This window comes from Columba livia, chromosome 5 (assembly GCF_036013475.1).
Source record: "Columba livia isolate bColLiv1 breed racing homer chromosome 5, bColLiv1.pat.W.v2, whole genome shotgun sequence".
Classification (NCBI taxonomy): Eukaryota; Metazoa; Chordata; class Aves; order Columbiformes; family Columbidae; genus Columba; species Columba livia.
In genome coordinates this window covers 59,554,871-59,574,567 of record NC_088606.1, presented here as the reverse complement: position 1 = coordinate 59,574,567, position 19,697 = coordinate 59,554,871, and the positions used below count along the sequence as shown (strand labels likewise).

Genomic DNA, 19,697 nt, shown 5'->3' with positions numbered 1-19,697 from the left:
AATGGCGTTGGGAGTATATAATGTGATTTGCTGTCAATTTTCCTAAATTGAACAAAAAAACCCCCTGAATTGTATAAAACAAATTGATATGGGAAAAGATGTGCAACCGGCCCATTTCACAATGTCTTCAGGCCATTTTTTTTCAAGAGTTCTTGAGTCTCTGTCCCTATTCTGAAATAGAAATACCTAGAGTAAAGCAAAACAGTGAAAAAGACTAGAAGTTTCATCTTTGAATGCAGCTTTTCCTCATTAAAATGTGTTTTTAGTTATTTACAGCACAAAGTTGTATAGATTCTTCAAATACATTGAAAATCGAGATGTGGCCAAATCAGTTCTGAAGGAAAGGGGGCTCAAGAAGATCCGACTGGGCATTGAAGGTAAGAGCAGCCCTGCCTGTGCGCTCGCTCTGTTTGGGGGAGTTCTGCTGCGCTTCTCTGCTTTGTGATCGTCTCTGCAGTTGGAAAAACAAGGGTTGGTGTTGTCTGTCATATTGAGTTAGATGAGAAATGGCCAGAGGGGAGATGTACCTAATAGGAAACTGGTCCAGCTACAAAACCCGGTTCCAGGCTCGTGACTAGTCTGCAGAATGTGTCCAGCTGCTGGACTGTCTGCAGATAACATGGGTGGTTTCTGCTGACTTAGGACTCGGCATCTCGTGCCATTTGCCCTTCAGTTTTCATGCAGAATCATCTCTGTACTTTATTTGAAGTAATGATGCATTTTTACAATTCTATTCTTGGTCCGGTGTCCTTTTTTCAGGGCTTGAAATGAAAACATTTTGTGTGAAGTGGCAGGTAAATATTTTCTTTCAGGAAATACAAAGCTATCAAATGGATCACTGAAGTGCAAATAAATACTAATCTGAAATAAACATGTTGTAAGTTAGGAGGCTGGTCTGTAAAATCTCAGCTCTGGCTTTGCAAAAGACAACTACATGATGTAGTCTCAGATTTTTATCGTGAATGTAACAGCTGGGTTTCTTTGCATTTCATTTTCCTTGATTGTTGACCCGAATATTAAAAAAACTTTTATAATTGGCAGGATTTCTTTCATTCAGTCACCAAGTTGTCATAGTTACACTTGTAATTTTCCATATAAGTTCAGCTGAAGAAGGTGTGAGCCTCAGCCTGACAAGCCATTCAACTAAACAAGAACTGGTTTTGTGTGCGATGCTGGCTAATACCAGATTATTTCTGCTGGTATTTCTTGTTTTAGACAAAGAACAACTGTTTGGCTCAGCTTTAATGCTGGTGCCCCATAAGAATACGTAATGAAAATGATTGCTTAGGCAGATGACTTGAACACAGCATAACCAGAGGTGATAATTGGTCTCAAATGGTGTATTTTCATCATTTGAGGGAGCTGCGAGGAGGAAGGTGCGAGGATTCCACTCGGGCAGTTAAACCTCAGGTCAGAGCGACGTTGTTCTTTACTTGTGAGATCTTATTTCCCGCGTTCCAGGTTGTGGTGTTCTAGGAACAGCTGTCTGCTTTTGGCTCGTGGAAGGAGCAGCTTGCTTTACCCGTGAAGTTTGGAATTGTCTGGTGGCAAAACATTCATTATCGATAGCACTGTAGCCTCTTTCCTTACAATTTGGTTGGTGGTTGAACTGCTGACTGTATGTTCTCCTGGCACAGATAACATTAGGAACAACACGATGGCATCTGTTTCCATGGAGGATATTGATGGTGACAACTGCTCATCTTCACTGTGCTGCCACACGCTGCCTTTTTGTAAAAGAAAACCCTGAACTAAACAGGAGATTTTACCTTGTGCTGTGCTCTGTTTCTTAGGTTACCCTACTTACAAAGAGAAAGTGAAAAAGCGACCGGGCGGAAGGCCGGAGGTGATTTACAACTACGTCCAAAGACCCTTTATTCGGATGTCGTGGGAGAAGGAGGAAGGAAAGAGTCGGCATGTTGACTTTCAGTGTGTGAAAAGCAAATCTATTACAAATTTAGCAGCAGCGGCAGCAGATATACCCCAGGACCAGCTGGTGGTCATGCATCCCACCCCCCAAGTAGACGAGCTGGATATTCTGCCGATTCATCCTCCACCCAATAACAGTGAGATGGATACTGAGGGGCAAAACCCACCGCTCTGATCTAGACTCTAATAAAAAAGCATGCTACTTTACAGTGACTCTGTACTCATACTACGCTGCAATTCCAGTTTTCTCCATCGTGTTAACAGTGTTTAGGATATTGCAGTACGGACCTCTGAAAAGACCACAGGGAGTTCCTGGCCGTTTTTGGAAGAGTACAGGTCACATACCCGCGGTTACAGTTACATCCGTGTCTGTGTTTACCAGTAGGCTTGTGACGTTGGTGATTTGTGTGCTGGACTGTCCTCACTCTGAAGCCCATCGCAAACAACGGGAGGCTGGTGGCGAGTGCACATCAGTGTTGTTACACAGGGGTTAGAACGCAGAGTTGGAATTGATAGTAGCACTTTATAAATGGTTGATAAATGGAATTTGAAGCCATTTTTTATAAACGTATTGCACAATACTAACAAAGTGCTTCTATCAAAAGTATTAGCTGTAAATAGTTTTGCTCTGACTAGATTGACCCTTTTAAAGTTATTGTATATGGTTGAGCACAAAACTACTTACTATTGGGTTTTTGGATTGAGGACATGATTCAATGACCCATGTAACATCTTGTTCAAGTTCTTCAGTGAATTTTTTCACTTGTTTGCAGCGTGAGCCACGTTCAAAAATTGTGAACAATGGATAGGGGCTTTATCTTAAATTTTGCCTTAATCTGTTCACACATATTTATTTAATACATTTTTCATAAGTGTCATGAAATAGGAAAATGCAAATGGTTCATTCTTCATTAATGATTGTAAACAAGTTTTTCATGCAAATAAAGTTTCCATTATTTTAATGTGCTTGGATTATCTGTGAATGAGATTAAGTAGATGGATGAATTTTGAAAGTAGTTGTTTTTCTTTCTTTAGGGCAGGATGGTTAGTAAGTGAAAACCAAATATTTCTTAAAGGGAAATCTGGTAATGTCAGACTATCTTAACCTACCTTGTTTTTTTTCCTAGTGTATACCTGAACCTCGGAGTAAGCAATAACAGCTTCTCTGGAAATCTATTGCAGTGGCAAAATCTTCTAAGTGTATGTAAGGCATTGTTTTTCCTCCCTTTTCCCCCAAGGCTAAAGAAATGATAAATAGGCAACTGCTTCTAGCATGCGCCTTCAGCAGGGTTTTATCAAATTTATTTATCAAAGTAAAATGCTCCATCTTAGAACAAGGGAAACATTTATTTTAAAAATATTTAACTGTCTAATACATTACACTTTAACAATATTTATAGTAAAGGATTCTTACAAGAAAGAATAAACAGCTTTATGGTACAATTAGTATAAGAAATATCCACATGGGGACTGTTTTGCAGTGTAAAAACACACCATACATCTGAAATGGTCATTTGCATATAAAAGCTACCACTGATGCCAGTGAGTTGCACAGTGATTTAAAAAAAATTTCAAACAACAGAATCCAAAATATACAAGTATTGCAAGCTATACACAGCTAACCAAATCAACACAGAACACTGTAGCAGGTTATTCCACTTTGTCTGAAGTTACACATGGTAGGATGAGTTGCGTTCTGATACAGCTTTTATGAAGTTTGTACATAAAAGCTTCTCAGTCCAACAAGTTTCACAGACTGTAGAACTCCACCAGTAAATGCACTTTGATATTTGGATCTTGAAGCCAGGTGCATCATTTACAAGGGCCACGGCAAATCACTGAAGTCCACGGGGCCACCAAGACCTGCATCTGCTTCAAGAAGGCTCATGATTACGGCCATCGCTGCCTCGTCGTTGCTTGGACTGCTTGATCCTTGATCGTTGTCAATCATGTCAATGCCTATATGAGAGTTCTCCCCTGTAAGTGTAAAAACAGTATGTTGTCAGAAGGTCAGTTTTATTTTGTTCACTTGCCATATTACTTGAAGGAGTTAAGCAGGCTGAACTATTTTGGGAGGATTAATCTGTTTGATATCCAGGTTGCCACAGTTCCAGGGGTGCCACTGCTACCTGAGTACAAAGGGCAGGTCACTCCTCAGTACGCCTCATAAGGACAACCTTGTGTGCTGTCCTTCAAAAATAAGTCTAGATTGACATCTAGGAGTCAGCCTAGGCCTTTCTTCTTGTCTTCAGTTGTTAAAAGCATTCACAAAAAGCAGGTGAGGAGTTTAGCTAATTCACACTGATTTGGCAAGAGAAGAAAGGTTTCCAATTATTATCTAAAAAAAATTATCAAGTAGGCTAGTAAAAGAGCCTGCTAGGCTGCTCTTCAGGCAAACAGAGGGGTAGGGAGCTATGTACTGCAGATGGTGAAAGCAATAATCTTGTTACAGTTGTCCATCTGTGTTTATTTGGTATTAAGGCGTATTACACTTACCAAGTATAGAGGAGTTGTCAGAATATGGGTAACCAGAGTTATCTTGAATTTGCCCAGACAATAACCCAGCTGAAGAAATGTCTGGAGTGCCACCATTCAAGATCTTGAAAGAAAAAACAGAAGGTATGAAATGTTGCATTAAGTCTTAAATTGTCCTATATTGGGATTTTAAATACAGGGAAGATGGACTTTCTGAAAAAAACCCACCACCTAAAGTCTAACTGTAACATAGGAATTACTTCCTCTGTATTATGCCCATCAAGCAGATGGACAGTGTGTCACCACCAGGAAGGAGGAGATCAAGTCACTACTACAGGCTGAAGTTCTGACAGTAACTTCTGAAAAACTACTGGGAAAGTCCTCAGGGGTTTCTGCAGGTCATCTTTGTAAGTGATAGTAATTACAGCTAACTACAGCATGCTTGTGAATTTACAAATATACCATATGTAAGGTACTGTCAACTAAGATCCTTCATTGTAGCAGCGTAATCCTCCGTGGTAGACACAGATGGCACGAGCTGAGCATTGCTCCTGGATCGCCAGCCTAACCAAGCGTGTTTTGGTGCGGAGCAGCACCGCGGTACCGGGTACACCAGAGCTCAGCAGAAACAGAAGAACCTTCTCTGGGATTCTTAAATCACGAGGAACAGCTGAACTTGGGCCATATTTTTGAGCTGCTCAGATGTGTGTGTGCTGGAAGGTAAGTACTGGTGAGCTCCCTTCTGAGAGCAGCATCCCCTGGAACTTGTGTTGTTCCTAGCAAACGTAGCCTTCTAATGAGGAGAAATACTGAGAGGGTACCCTACTAGAAATACCCAGCTCCTCAGGTGTATTTCCCTTTATTCTGTTACAGTAGCCCTTACTATATGTAGGTGTTGAATTATTGTGGAAGGAGCAAGAATAACTGTTCCTAGAATTATAACTCAATTTGCTTCAACTTCCATTTTATTTGAAGAACAAAGCAAGTCAGGAATAGACAGAAATAGCTGCTGTCAGCTATATGCTCTGGTACAAACAATTCTTATGTATAGTCATCATAACTTCTTGGGAAAGTCTGAGGCAGCATTGAACGCAGAGCAGAAGGATTTGGATACGTGCTTTTCTTGCCTTAAATACGCCTCCCATAAGCAGCAATTTACTAGATGACTTAAATACAGCCAGTAGAAGCGTTCAGGTGGTTAAGTGTTAGTATTGGTACGTGAGTGCTAATGAAGCAATCTTAGAACAAGGCACAGTACATGGTATTGATTTAGAAATAAACTGTTGGAGCACAGTAAAGTATCTCATTGCCATATTTTGTGCTAAAGCAGTACAGTAAAGCTGTTGTGATTCCTTGCAGCACAGTCAGTGCTCAACTGACAGCAATTCCACTGTTCACCAGTACGTGGTGTTAAAGAGTTTCTAGAGGATCAAGAGCTACGAGAGCTGTTTATTGCAGCTCTTTTAAAAAAATAAAAGCGAAAATCTAAAGAGCAGATGGATTTCAAAAGCTGCCAGTGTTTAAGAACTACTGGTCTCTGCACTTTAGGGACTACTGTAAAGGGATTTTGGCCACCAGAATACTTGGACTTGCTGTCAGACTTGTTCAGCCAAGCAGCCAGGAGGAGTTCAACACCACGGGTCATTTTATCAGTGTGATCTCATGTTACTCGCCACCGCTGCCACAAGACTGTTTGTAAAGCTTGTTCTTACCTTCTTGCCTCCCGGGGAGGATGTGTCGGGTGGTGGGGTGCTTGTAATGTTCAGCGGACTTGAACCGCAGCTAGAAGGTGATGACCCTCTTATCCTAAAATAGGTACAAAATCGGGAATGAATATACCAGCAACTTCAAGACTCAGGTGCCAGAGACTTGGAGTTTCAAATGCTGACTTTAGTATCAGGTGATATACAGTGTTTAAAATAATGAATGTCTTTTTTGTTATCTCCTCAGTTCTTCAGTGTTACTCAAATCACCATGAGTGACGTTTTTATCTGCAACTAGATACAGTTGTGTGTAAATCATCCAGCTTGCTCGGTCTGCGAGCTTTATCTCCTTCTCCTCTTTTCTTTGTTCCCATACAGACTTCACAGAGCCGGAAGGAAAAGGTCCTGGGTACTGAGGAAAGCCTCATTTTTTTGTATTTTACTTCAGTTTAGTCCAGCTAAGAATTCAAGTTGCCTCAGTCACGGTAACCCAGACTCTGTAAGTGAGCTGCTGCTGCAAAAGTACCCTGGACATTTGATATAGTTAATATTACTTTTTTAAACTGTCTGAAGCAGCATCTTTCATTTCCATTTTCCATAACTTGATCAAATATCATGTTTTTATTAATGAATAATGTATTAGCTGTAGAACAAACAAACCTCTAAAGGGAGGAGGGGTAGTTACAGAGAAAAGCAATGGAAATGGGAATCTTATCCTTGGCAGAGTTCCCCTGGGAAAGCTGAACAGAAGGCAGCTTTGGAAAATAGTAACAGCTGCTGAAAAAGGACTGGAACTAACCCAGGGTCTTGAAATGAAATGAAAACACGGGTGGTAAGCTGTACTACTACACTCAGGCTAATTAAGTGTTTTATGGCTACTAAAAAGAATGGTTGAGTTTCTAAGTAGTAGTCCAACCTCACTATAGCTTTTCGTTTCCCTCTTTTTTTTCCTTCTTCTTCCTATTCTTATAGACAGGAAAGAAGCCTTATGTGCTAGGTCTGCTGTTCCCTTAAATGGTGATGTAAATAGTCTCCGGCCAGCAGCAGAAACAAAACTATGGGAAAGAGACTGAATGTTTTCCTCAAGTGCAGCTCAGTACGGTTAAATTACTGCCACTGAACATCTGCGGGACGAGGCCACTTTTATAGGAAAGGAAACAATTCCCAAGAGGAAATTAATGAAGAGTGGGGATTGTTAGCCAGTAGAAATTAAGTGGTACCCACTTGAGAGTTGCTGCTCACACAGGTGAGAGATGAGCTGGCTGGCTGGAGAAAGAGCTTTGTACTACTACAGTCCTGTTCTCAAGGGTGCTGCAAGGCTAATGGTGTAAACCAGAGACCTGCGTCTTGACGTTGAGACACAGCGTCCCTGGGCAGGCAGAGCTCGCTTAATCATTGTGTCCTGGCTCAAAGAGCTGAACTGAATCTAATAACTCTTAAAGCATCTGACAAAAGTGGATCACATGAAAATAAACATTGCTTTTTGGGCACATAGTCACTAGCTCTGGCGTTTGGAGGTTGTGCTGCGTACACCCTTAAGTCATTGTAAAAAAGGACAGCCTGGTAAGGAATTTGTTTCTAGTTAGCTGTTCTTTTTAACTACTGTTTCTGGTAAACAGATACCTATCAATCACCATTACAAAAAAAGTTCTAATATTAGTCTTTTACAGTAAAAAGCTGGAAGGCTGTAACTTTTTCATTCTTTCACCGTGGGCTTTGACTGTCTCTGGTATCCTGTCTACTTATAAAATCCAATTGTATTACTCCATATTCAGCTTGAAGAAAGACTTCCTTAATTTCCTCTTAAAGAACAATACTTTTCTTCCTCTAACATCTTCTCTCACCTGTGAATCTCCATGATTTCTTCAGCAATCATCCTCCCTATTTTACCTGCCCCAGCCCTTGTTCCACCTGGAATTCCAGGCACAGTAGGATGGGTCCTTTTTGGGCCACCTGAAATGAGTAAATACCTCAAGGTCAGATAAGAGCTTGCAAATGTCTTCCAAAAAACCCTTTGTATTTAGGCATGTTTTGACAAGCTGTAGGACCTTCTGAGCTGTATTTATTTACAACTCCACCAACTGGTGAGCACCTGTGAATCTATGGAAAGCACTGAGTTGCATGGAGCTATGGGAGCTATGCTCTGTCTCTGGGACATCCCTCTATACACAACACATCCTGACTCTTGTCAGATTCTGGCTGTTCAAGCATTTGGTAGCACCTCTCATGCAGACTTGGTAAAGAATACCTTGTCAGACCTGCTCTATCCTACGCCTGAATTCACGCATCTCCAAACAGGTTTGTTCTTTGCTTTGTGTGAAGAACTTGCCAGCGCATATTCCATTCAATACAGGTACCGCCCAAGTTACCTGATGAACACAAATAAACCCCCATAGGTAACTGTAAGTATCTAAAAATGCAGGGAGAAGTGCGGTCTGAGTGGTTAGAGGCTCCACTGTTGTTACTTTAATGTCATTTGACACTTGCACCACATTTGAGAGGCAGTCGGGAAGGAGCCTGAAGAAAAGATCACATATTGAAAGGGCAAGAAAGCCCTTAGCATTGCTTATGCATAATGGGTAATTACCTTATTTTAAAAAGCTATTTAACAATGGCAACTCTCGGTATCTATGGCTCAGACCCATCAGGAGGTGAGAAGGTTCACCTAAGGTCATCAAATCCTTAGCAGAGCTAGAACCACTTGCAATTCAACTTCACTCAATTAACTTTCTCATCTGGGGACAAGAACTGTCAGTATGACAAGGAAACATCTGGTTTCTTTTCAAAGGCTGTGCTGTGGCAAAAACAGGCTCACACCCTATTACAGAACAGCTTGTGCTATACGTTTTTTCCATTCTCAGAAGGCCGACACCGCATTACGGCTGGTACTCTACCTTCAATTACTAACCACCCTGCCTACATGGCAGCTCTTCTTCCCACCGCCGTCAGCTGCCCCGCGCTTTGCCACCCTTCCTCCTCCACGGCTACACTTACTGGACCTCATTTTTCAGAACAGAGAGAACCGAAAAGCCCAGCTTTGTGGAGTCTTGAACTGTTCTGCTAAGTGTATTGTGTACAACTGACGAAGTCATTCCAGACACATGCAATATCCTTACTCTACAGCTATGAAGGCACAGCGCTAAAAGTAAAGAGGGTCTCTAAACACAATGGTTTCCAACTTTTTGGAAAGGATCCCAGTATTATCACCATCTTGCATCCATGGGCTGTCACTGCATCCTTTTCTGCCTCGCTTCCTCCCAGTAAAGCTTCATTATTAAATCAAGCTCTGCTCCACATTCTGCTGCACACTGCCCATTAAAAAAGATGGTTCAGTGATCTGCAACATTCATAGCAACCCCACGGCGACTACCAGGGGTCAGCCTTTGTGTCTTGACAAAAAGTCAAATCAAGGGCAGGTGAGGGGCAATAAGCCGAGTGGCCAAACTCTATTTATGATCCATCCACCCTCTGAGCGGTCACCTGCACTGACCACAGAACCTGAATTCACTCTTGGACAAGGTACAAATAACACCACGCATGAAGGCAAACATTTCTCCTGTACAGCACTCCTCCACAGTTTAGACTTCTTTCAACTTGCTCCTTCGCTTCTCTTTGACCAGCTTATATCAAAGTTGCTATTTAAGTTCAACAGGGCAAGAACTGCGTTAGCACTTTTTTGCCCTAAAACTTGTTTTTCTTTAGGATTTTAACAAATTCTCAAGGCAAGAGCGCAGCCAATTTGTGCATGCAAGACTAGCTGCTGCCAAGGCCAATAATTTCCTCTCGGTCCAGGAGTTACCTTCTCCAGCCTGAAGCACGCTGTCCATGCTGTGTGGAGAAGCCGCGAGCTGTGGAAAGGCTGCGTCTCCACTATCGAGTACGTTGGTGCTGTGGATTTCAAGAATTAGAACAATCAGTGATAGAAAACGCTGTGAAACCGTCACTGTGCCGGTGTGTCAGAATGGGTTTAACTGGTCTGTGAGTCACTGTCACCCCCTGCACAAGCAGCACTCTGACTGACACCAAGGGCAGATAAACAACAGAAACAAACCACCGTGTTACAATTCGGGGTGTGCAATGCAGAACGCAAAGAGCTGCTCTCCTAAAAGAGTTCCTCTACAGCAGCTCTTCTACTGTGAAGTCACTGCACCTGTACAGAACCCGCAGACAAAAATAAAAGGAGGGGAGGAAGTTCCTACAAAAGCAAAGAAATGCATCTCATGCAAAGACTGGAACTTCAGGTTTCCCTAAAGAAACTACTGCAATTATTAAACAAATTCCCCTCTCCCCAAGTATATAGTTCCAGGTGTTATGCAGAGAAGACACCAATTGTCATATAGAATCATAGAATGTCTTGAGTTGGAAGGGACCCACAAGGACCATCGAGTCCAACTCCCGTCCCTGCACAGGACACCCCATGTTCACACCATGTATCTGAGGGTGTTGTCCAGTCTCTTCTTGAACGCTGCGGTAGGTCAAATCTCATTTGAAAACAAGGCAACGCGCTCGGCATTTACACACCTCTGCTAAGGGAAAAATACTTACGAAACGACTGTATTTGTTGAGACAATGTATTCTACTTCTTTGGTCCAAGGGTTCATGAAACTGAACCAGCGACTCCGCAATGTAATAAAAGAGCCATCTTTTATTTTAAACTTGTAGCAGTTGGTTGTAATTTTTTCTCTTGTCTGCAAAACTAAACACAGAAAGCTTGTGTCAAACAGGCACCAGGACTACAGAAGCAGAGCCCTTAATCAGGGAAAACTCTGCTAATTCCTCCCTTCACCCCTGAAGAAAAATGCTATTTCTGCAGTCATCCCCCCTCACCAAACCTGAACCTCAAATATTCACTAAAAATCCATGGAAGTCTATGATAATCACGTTGTTTGGCATATGCACCACAATGTTCTTGACTAAAGGATTTGCAAGCAGAGAGAGATCCAAATATTTTCAAGGTTGTTTTGGGTTTTTTTTCTTGATATACATTTGTTCCAAACATTTTTACAAAATTTCTTTATTGAATTATTAATAATCATACCTTGTCGATGACATTCTGCAAGATGTCCTATATCGTCTTGATGAAAATATTCATAACACGAAGTACCTAGAAGCTCCTGGGGTAAGTATGCCAAAATGGCTGTTGCCCTTGGGGAAGAGAGGAAGTATATTTTAATTTTGAGAGTTTAAACCTGAATAAAGCTGCCTTATAGCAGCCATCAGGTAATACAAAGCTTTCTGCCATTGAAAAACAGACATGAAAGGTCCTTTATGCACCCACGGTGCTGCTGCTGCACAGAGACCAAACTATAGCACAAGTGCTTCAGGAGCATTTGCTCCTCTAGTCAAACACCTGAAGAGTGGCAAACACCCAAAAAAACCCCACCCACCCCACAATCATAAAAAAGGAAAGGTTAACAAACAGCATTTTCCTGATAAAGCACTAAAAGACCTACTGTCTGTCTCTGGTTTAAATTGGACAGGAGCAAGAGCATGTAAAACACCTGTCTGTTTCATCACAACCAGCCACAACGTCAACTCGTTTTTGTGCCTCATCAGAAAACTTTAGACTAAAAAATGAAATACACCTGTGATCCACAACATGGGAAAGACGGGGATTCTGGATCCACCGCTCAGGCAGAGAGCCCAAGGAGCTGTTGGCAGGGATGGAGGGGATCTCCAGAAACCAGTAACCCAAGCCTGGAACCAAGTTCAAGAGGAAAAGGCAAAGCAACGCTGCAGGTACAGGGCACTGACCCGTACAACAGCCAAACACAAGGTGGAAGGGCCGTTCTTGACAAGGGAGATGCTATAGGGGGCCGGTATCCTAAACACTCTGTAGAGCTGTAGGTTAAAACAAGATGACAAGAATTATTTCTTGAGTTAATGACTTAGAAGCTGGAAGAACTTTATCAGGATAAGTCACCTCACCCAGAACGGCAACATGAAAAATAATGGATCCGGGCAGGGGGACAAGGAAGAATTGCTGTCACCTCACATCAGGATGCACACAACAGATGTTACAGGGTACCTGGGGAGGGAGAGCATGTTACTGCTATTGCGGAGCACAGAACACAGCCACCCTAGGAAATCATTCTAAGAGTTCCTGATGAAGGAAGAAACAGTTGAGAAAGAAAGGAAGCAGGACAAGCCATCCAGGAAGACCCTGGAATGCACATTATTTAGTACAGAAGACACGGTCAGAATCCAACGTACAGCAGCCATAGGGAAAGTGCTCAGGAGCATCAGCATAGAGAGTAACGTGGGTGAATGACTCCGGGGTAAGACTCTGAGACCCTCACTAGAAGAATGGAGAAGAACAAAACCAGTGAACTACAGGGAGCTTTGGTTTTGTATATTTCTTAGAAGAAAATTTACTGAAGGAAAAATTACAGTTCTTGAAGAAATTGGTATGAGAGTCACAATTCCAAGCTATCTCAATGCAAATTAAATAGGATAAGGAACAAACCTAGGTAGATTACCTCTCTGCAATTCCAAAAAATGCCCAAATGAAGTATTATAAAATGTAGAAATTAGTACATATTAACACCTATGAATAAGAACAGCAGGAAAGGCATCGAAACACAAGCCCCACAGTATTTAAATGCAGGGCACTTTTTTATTTTCCCCAGACACACTAAGAGCATTCAGCACCACTCAAGTGGCTTATGCCTGAAGTCCTCATTGGCACGGAGCTCTCAGACCTCAGCCTTGGAGAAGGCAACGTTACGAGTATTCACACGAGGGAAATTTTTTGGCTTTTGTCTTGTGAACCTTATCCCGGGACACTCAAACTGCTGACAGCTCCAAGGCCGTTCTGATGAATTATCTCTGAGAGCCTGTGGAGAACCACGAACCAGCAAAATGTAGAATCTACCTTTAAAAAGGAAGAGCTGGGAACCAAGTCAACCCACTCCAATGTTTTCCCAAGGACTTCACTAAACAAGCCTTTAAACAGCACGGCAGTGGTGGGAAACCTGACGTAGATGGGTAACAACCAATATGGGCATCAGTGAGCAACTTGTCAAACCTTTTACATTTACTTTCACAACAGGATCACCAGGATTTTTGCAAAGGAGAAGCAGCACCAAATTACAGCAGATGGCAAAAGACTTCAATTCAATAGCTGACCATATTCTATTAAGCAAGGAAGGAAATTGTTCTTGTCCTTCTTCAATTTCATCCTTTATTTACTTTTTTCCTTAGTTTGCTTCTCCGACTTAATAAGGCAGCTTTGAATTCTGAAACTGTAGATGATGTCATCTGCATATACAATAAACTTGATTTTACTGTCAAATTCACCATCCAGAGCCATTAAAAGTGCTGAAGAAGTAAGAGATGGGATGGTTCACTGGAACTTGCTGTTCTGACAGCAAACTGTTAACTAGTTCTCTGACTGTGGTAGCCCAGCGAGTCAGTACCTAATCTATAGCAGTTCTTCTCCAGGGATCCGGGATCCGTAAGGACAAAACGTTAGAGTCACAGAGAGTTTAAGAGATGTTTCTTCCCTGGATTCCCTTGGGCAAATGACAAAGGAACTGTGCAAGTCTATATGAACAAAAAAAACCCAATATAGAAATAAACTCATAGTTCTGAACTTTTACAGGTGCCTAAATATTCTCCAGTGCAGGCAGAGATGCCAAGTTTAAGCCTACAGATGAGGTTTACTTTTAAAAAATTCCCTTTCAAGGAGCCCTTTGAAGTCATATACACATTCCAAGGTCTGTAAACAACAGCTGGACAACAATTAACGAAGAGCACGTGTGTTTAAATCCAACGGGTCAGTATTTTCTGAGTCTTACTATTTTAGAAATACTTCAAGATTATCCATCAGGGGAATAAGTTGGATCTTTGGAAAATAAAACTAAGTTCATAAACGACCATACTTTGACATGACAGAATGACACGATGTCTGAGCAAGGATACACACACTCTCCCGGCTCCCAGAGTCACCACCAGCCGTGAGCCTTTGTGCTGAAGAGCTATTTCAAAAAGCTTTCTATCAAATTCAAAACAAAAAACCAAACAACCCAACAAAACAAAAAAAACACCACCAAAAAATCCAAAACCCAACAACAAAACCCACAAACCAAAACCAAACCCACAACCACCCCACACCAAACCCCAAATCCCCCAAACCAATAAACCCAACGACTCCAGCCAGCCAAACAACACACACAAAATACATCTCTTTGCTACTTAAGAGAAGTCAACCAATTTCTGTTGAAAATGATAAGAACTAGTCTTTTAGATAATAAATGAAATTGATGTTTGAAAGAAGATCCCACACAGTTCTGAAGCCTCTTCCAACAAGCAAAGCTTATGGAAAACTTTCTTTCATGTAAGTATAAAAGATCACAGACAGAAGTATTCGTTCAGCAGAATGTGTCCAAGTATATAGTTAAATAAATGCATATACTATCAAAACCTAATGTAGCTTGTGCAATAACCTAATGCAGCTTGTGCAATAACTATACAGTGTTTGCAGAAGCTTTCAGACAACGAAGAGGTAGTAATTAAAGGTCCAGTTTCAAAAATAGGACACCACATTCTTCTGAGGATAACATATTTACATTCCCATAACAAATGGGCAGAAAGGACCCCTGGATTTTTCTGTTTAGTAAGCCATATTTTTGGAGGGGTTTTGTTTGTTTGTTTGTTTGTTTTAAATTTAGTCAGTAATACCGAATAAATACAAGTAATAGCTTTGAGCTGGGTCTCAAAAACCAAAATAACTTGCAGCCAGGATTTAACGAAACACTGAAAAGAACAGTAATTTCTTTTTTCAATAGTACTTACACTGCTTTAAGCAAAGCTGTCAGTAAAGCACTGTTGGACAGTGACTTATGACAGAAGTTATTACAAATACTCTTACCTCTGATCTACAAAAACAAATTTCCCATCTATTGCATGTCGAGAAACATATTCCGTAGGCTTCACCCTGATCTCCCCGTTGACTGGCTGTGGTACCACATGAGGATGCAGCCGTCCAATTGCAACAAGACAGCTTAAATTGCAGCCCTCGTTATCCGGTTCGTTATCTTCATCTAGTCCCATTTTCGTTGGCGGCCAGCTTTTTAAATATCCTGTACTATGAATAGTGCAAAAGCTTTTGCGGTCTGCTGTAAAAAAGAAAATCAAAACCCAACAAAAACAATTAGGTCATGGATATTGGGTGAACTTCACCTCAGTTCCGCTAATAATGCATCTCCTCTCTTATCCAGCAAAATTGGGATACTGTTCACTAAGGGATTTTTTCAGCACTCCTGCTTCAATGCGGCTAATCTGAGATAACTCAATAAATAATTTATCCCTGCAAAACCATTATTTATAGCGAAACACCACATAGTTCAGACCAAGGTCACTTTCAACAATCTATTAGTAGAAATTGCATCACATTTATTATTTCAGCAGAAGGTGCAAATAATCTAAAGGTTTGAAGAAATTAGTATATTAATAAATAAGGTGCCTTTTTCAACTTGCCATGAGGCTCCTACAAAAACCAGGAACAGTTTGTTTGGCAGAACAGACACCGTTTGGGTTGTACGGGGGATAGTTGTGTGTAGGGGTGAGGATGAAGATTGACAGTGGGGTGCAGTACAGTCAGTATCTGAAAGGAGAGCTTGTATTCCTCAGCACTGAGCAGGCCCTACAAGGAAGGAGACTGACGGAGAGGCAGAGTAGAAGGCCCAGGCCTAACTGCACAAGCTGCTTTGCTCAGGGGTGAGCACTAAAGCATGAGCCAAGGTTGAAGCTGAGCCTGAACCCAGCAGAAAGGACTTGGAGCAGCTGTCACATCCAGAGACAAAACACTGAAATTGCCTTCTGTTCTCTAGTTGACACTTCCTGCTAACTCATACCAAATGTATTATCCAAAGTACTCAAAGAGGAAACTTTCAAATTTGCACTAAATATATTCCAACATGTCTAGAATAACACCCTGCAGAGGAAAAAAATATTACCAACTTTGATAATGTTATGGCCAAATACATCTGGTGTAGAAATGCTATGCTTCCAGTACTCAAAATGCACCAAAAGCACAAATGAACTCAGAATAAACTCATTTTTTAAGTTGTATATGCAAATATCACTTGAGAAATAGAATAGGTAACAGCTTCCCCTTGCTGGAGACATCAGCTTGGAGGCCAAGCCTGAATGTGATATGATCAGTGTCTGAAGGAGATTCAGTAACCACAGCAGAACGGTCAGCACAACCTGCCTGCAAAAATATCAAGCAAGCAGGGAGGAGAATTTGGTTTTATCTGCTAATACAGCATCCAACAGCTACTACTGGGCTGGGTGTGGGGAAGAAGCATGAGGAAGTAACAGACTTAGACATAGTTCAATATCTTAATAAGAAACATTGACAGTGTTCAATAAATGTAAAAAAATAACCACTGCAAATGAGCAATTGTATAAAAATAAGCCTGACAGCCATTACATTCGGTAATAAAACGTGTAATTGTTACCTTTCTTCTTTGAACAGGTTGAAGGAAAATCCTTGTCTTCTACTTTCACTGAAGGTCTATTGCACTTCATCCTACAAAAGAAGGACCGTCTTGCTCCAGAACACAGTCGTGATGGCCCAGGTGTTATATCAGTTTTAACTGGGAGTCCAGCTGTAGCAAACAGAGGAAGTGAGGAAGCCGCCTTGTCAGGTAAAAAGTTAACCATACAAATGCTTACATCCTACAGCCCAACTGTACGATGTTTCAACTTTGCTGGGACTTGCGCAGAAGTCCTTTTATATCCTTCCTCAGAAGCAGAAGTCCTGTTTTGGAGATTTTCATGTAAGTGAATATGTGCAGGACTCAACTGACCGTATCAACATTAGAATTTCTGATTACACTTCCTAGCGTGACAACATTGACGCAAGCTTGAGAACACAGGGTTCTAAATGCAAAGATAAGCAAAAGACACAAGTTTTGCAATAAATGTTGTGATTTCTTTGAACACTAATCAGCTGATTAAAATAGATTAAAATGTATTTACCCATAACCAGAGCAGTACTTCCTACATAAAGTCACTCCATAGGCCTTTGGACTGCAAGACTTTCCTATCACACACCTACCAGAGAGCACCTATGCATGCACAGCCTTGTGGCATGCCAGGTCCAGCTCAAATGGTGTGTTCCTAAACACCACTGTTGTTCTGATAGAAGGAGGAATAAAGGTAGCAGTGACCTACACAGGGACTGCAAATCCCCAGGACCTCCAGTTATGTCTAAGAAGTCTCTAGCCTCAAAGAAGCAAGTGCATAGGAACATGCCCTGACCCTAAGTCCTGACCTTTATCATGTTCTTACAGGAGATTCTTAAGATTCTTTTCTGTGGAAAGTAACCAGAGAAACACGGTACCAAAACACAGGTCAGCTCTGGGAGCCAACAGCAGAGCACCGCTACAATCAGAGCTCCAGGAAAATGCCGGGCGTGCATCAGGAGTGCAGGTATCAGCTACACCAGGCGACCATGCTCCAAGAGCTGATGGAGGATTTAAATCACAGAGCAGCTTTTCCACAGCTTGCTATCCAAGCATTTCTGCACAGGGATATGTATAAACAAACAGCTATAAACATGTACAAGAAGTTCTAGGGCCCTGTAGGCTTTTTACATAAAGAGGAAAACAACAATGCGGATGTTTCAGTGTGAAGTGTGCCTCCCTTAAAAGTAGAATCGAGTGAGGTCACCTCAAGGAGGTCAGCCTGTCCTGCACCACACGCACTCCAAACTGCTATTCAGCAATGAGAGTACAAGCTGTGCCTGAGTCACTCATGCCAACATAAAAATAAATACATACATACTAGTACTCTTTAAGAATATGAGTTCTTGAAATTCTAGCCATCAGTCTATCATAGCAGATGGGAAGACTGTAATTCATAGTATTTATTTTTGCCCTAACTTTGTCAGAGGCATACCAAAAAAAATGGAGCTAGCACTGGGTCTACATGCTTGAGAACCAGACAAAACCAGGAGCCAGAAAAGCATCAGTTGGTCCAGCTGGAGCCTTTAGGCTCATCTCTCAGCTTCAGGTTGGGAAGTTGAACTGGTGGCTTCTTTGGGATGAGCTCCTACAGGTTTCTGCTCCTGACAAGCATAAGATGTAATGACCTGGAAATCTGCAGTTGTAAGACGCCACCTTCTACTTAAGCAATGCAGATGCTTTTTCTGAGAGTGAATTAAACACCCACTCACCTCAAAAGTGGCACAGACACAGAACTACTTTAAAATACCAGAGTGCAATCAAACTAAGAGGCATAGTAGGAAATGATTCTAAGGACCAGGTTAAAAACCTTATAAGAGAAAGGTTAGGCCATCAACAGAAGTGGCAGTAAGTAATAAAAAAATAAAAATAATCCTCTATCTTAGAATCATTTCAGTTGGAAAAGACCCTCAGGATCACTGAGTCCAACCATAACCTAGCTCTAGTACTAAACCATGTCCCTAAGAACCTCATCTAAACGCCTTTTAAACCCCTCCAGGGATGGTGACTCCACCACTTCCCCGGGCAGCCTGTTCCAATGCCCGACAATCCTTTCCATGAAGAATTTTTTCCTGATATCCAATCTAAACCCCCACTGCTGCAATTTGAGGCCATTTCCTCTTGTCCAATCATTTGCTACTTGGGAGAAGAGACCAACACCTCTTGACTGACAGCCAAGGATAATCAAAATAATACTGAGTGTCTTCTGATCATTGAGAGTGGCAGATTAGAAGAAAAGTTTCCTATGTTTTAATGGGAAAAATTAAACCTTTAACATATGGAAAAAGAGAGGACACCTCACAGGTGAAGCCAGTTAAACTAATGCATCTATGCTGCAGTGCAAGCCAAAGCTACTAACTTCTACATTCAGGAAGCTGGTTCATACTTTTTAATTTGTTTTCAAGCTCAAACTTCCTTGGCACGACACACAATCTAAACAGCATCCCACATATGTCCTTTTGACATTAGGCACATATTCAGATGCACTGAATCTGGCTTCATGACACGGTTTTTCAAACAGTGGTCATACTTACTTTTGGCATCTATAAGCCTTTCTCGTGGCGCGGTGTCAGAAGAAGAGAGCTGCTCCTTCACTTTGGCAATGTCTTTAGGATGAAGGTAATCGAATAAACTTTGACCAATCAAATCATTCTGTAAAGATGGAAAAATTAGTCAAAAATTAAAATAATTGTTCAGTAGATTTTCCCAGTTTTAGCATCCATTATAAACAATCCTTTTACAGAATCACAGAATGTTAGGGATTGGAAGGGACCTCAAAAGATCATCTAGTTCCATCTCCCTGCCATCTAACCAAGGAGCATCAAACATCTGAGATCCAAGATTTAATGTTTTCTCTGTATATTTTGAAGTTATGACTACATTACATAGTAATTTATTTCACTATTTTCACTAAGAGTTTTGCAGAAACAACATGCTCAATTCACCACCAACAAATATTCTGGTGTCTCTCCAGTCCTACTTCATAGACTACAGACGTGAAGGAAAAATCACAATGGCAAATAATCCCTTTCAATATTTACATGATGAGTAGGTATTTAGTATAGATCTAACTAAAGGCTGGCTGATGGAAACTTCTGAGGGTAATACAGTTTTT

The 19,697-nt window shown here is 41.4% G+C and overlaps 2 protein-coding genes across 16 annotated transcripts in view; one reads left to right on the top strand and one right to left on the bottom strand.

Annotated features, from left to right (window-relative positions):
• Window positions 1–2,891, top strand: part of BTBD10 (BTB domain containing 10) — a 30,198-nt gene extending 27,307 nt beyond the window's left edge. For all 7 annotated transcript variants that reach the window (XM_065066310.1, XM_065066307.1, XM_065066309.1 and 4 more), the window contains 2 exons: window positions 267–377; window positions 1,794–2,891. In XM_065066310.1, coding sequence (XP_064922382.1) covers window positions 267–377; window positions 1,794–2,104 — 422 coding nt within the window. In that variant the 3' untranslated portion in view covers window positions 2,105–2,891. The remainder of the gene's footprint in view (window positions 1–266; window positions 378–1,793) is intronic.
• Window positions 2,892–3,195: 304 nt separating this feature from the next.
• Window positions 3,196–19,697, bottom strand: part of BMAL1 (basic helix-loop-helix ARNT like 1) — a 55,450-nt gene continuing 38,948 nt past the window's right edge. For 7 of the 9 annotated variants that reach the window (XM_065066299.1, XM_065066295.1, XM_065066293.1 and 4 more), the window contains 10 exons: window positions 19,117–19,234; window positions 16,574–16,723; window positions 14,980–15,226; window positions 11,146–11,252; window positions 10,653–10,803; window positions 9,907–9,995; window positions 7,952–8,060; window positions 6,117–6,210; window positions 4,426–4,528; window positions 3,196–3,906 (listed from right to left, as the gene is read on the bottom strand). In XM_065066299.1, the coding sequence (XP_064922371.1) occupies window positions 3,746–3,906; window positions 4,426–4,528; window positions 6,117–6,210; window positions 7,952–8,060; window positions 9,907–9,995; window positions 10,653–10,803; window positions 11,146–11,252; window positions 14,980–15,226; window positions 16,574–16,723; window positions 19,117–19,234 (1,329 nt within the window). In that variant the 3' untranslated portion in view covers window positions 3,196–3,745. The remainder of the gene's footprint in view (window positions 3,907–4,425; window positions 4,529–6,116; window positions 6,211–7,951; window positions 8,061–9,906; window positions 9,996–10,652; window positions 10,804–11,145; window positions 11,253–14,979; window positions 15,227–16,573; window positions 16,724–19,116; window positions 19,235–19,697) is intronic. The other 2 variants (XM_065066296.1, XM_065066301.1) reach the window with 1 other exon arrangement.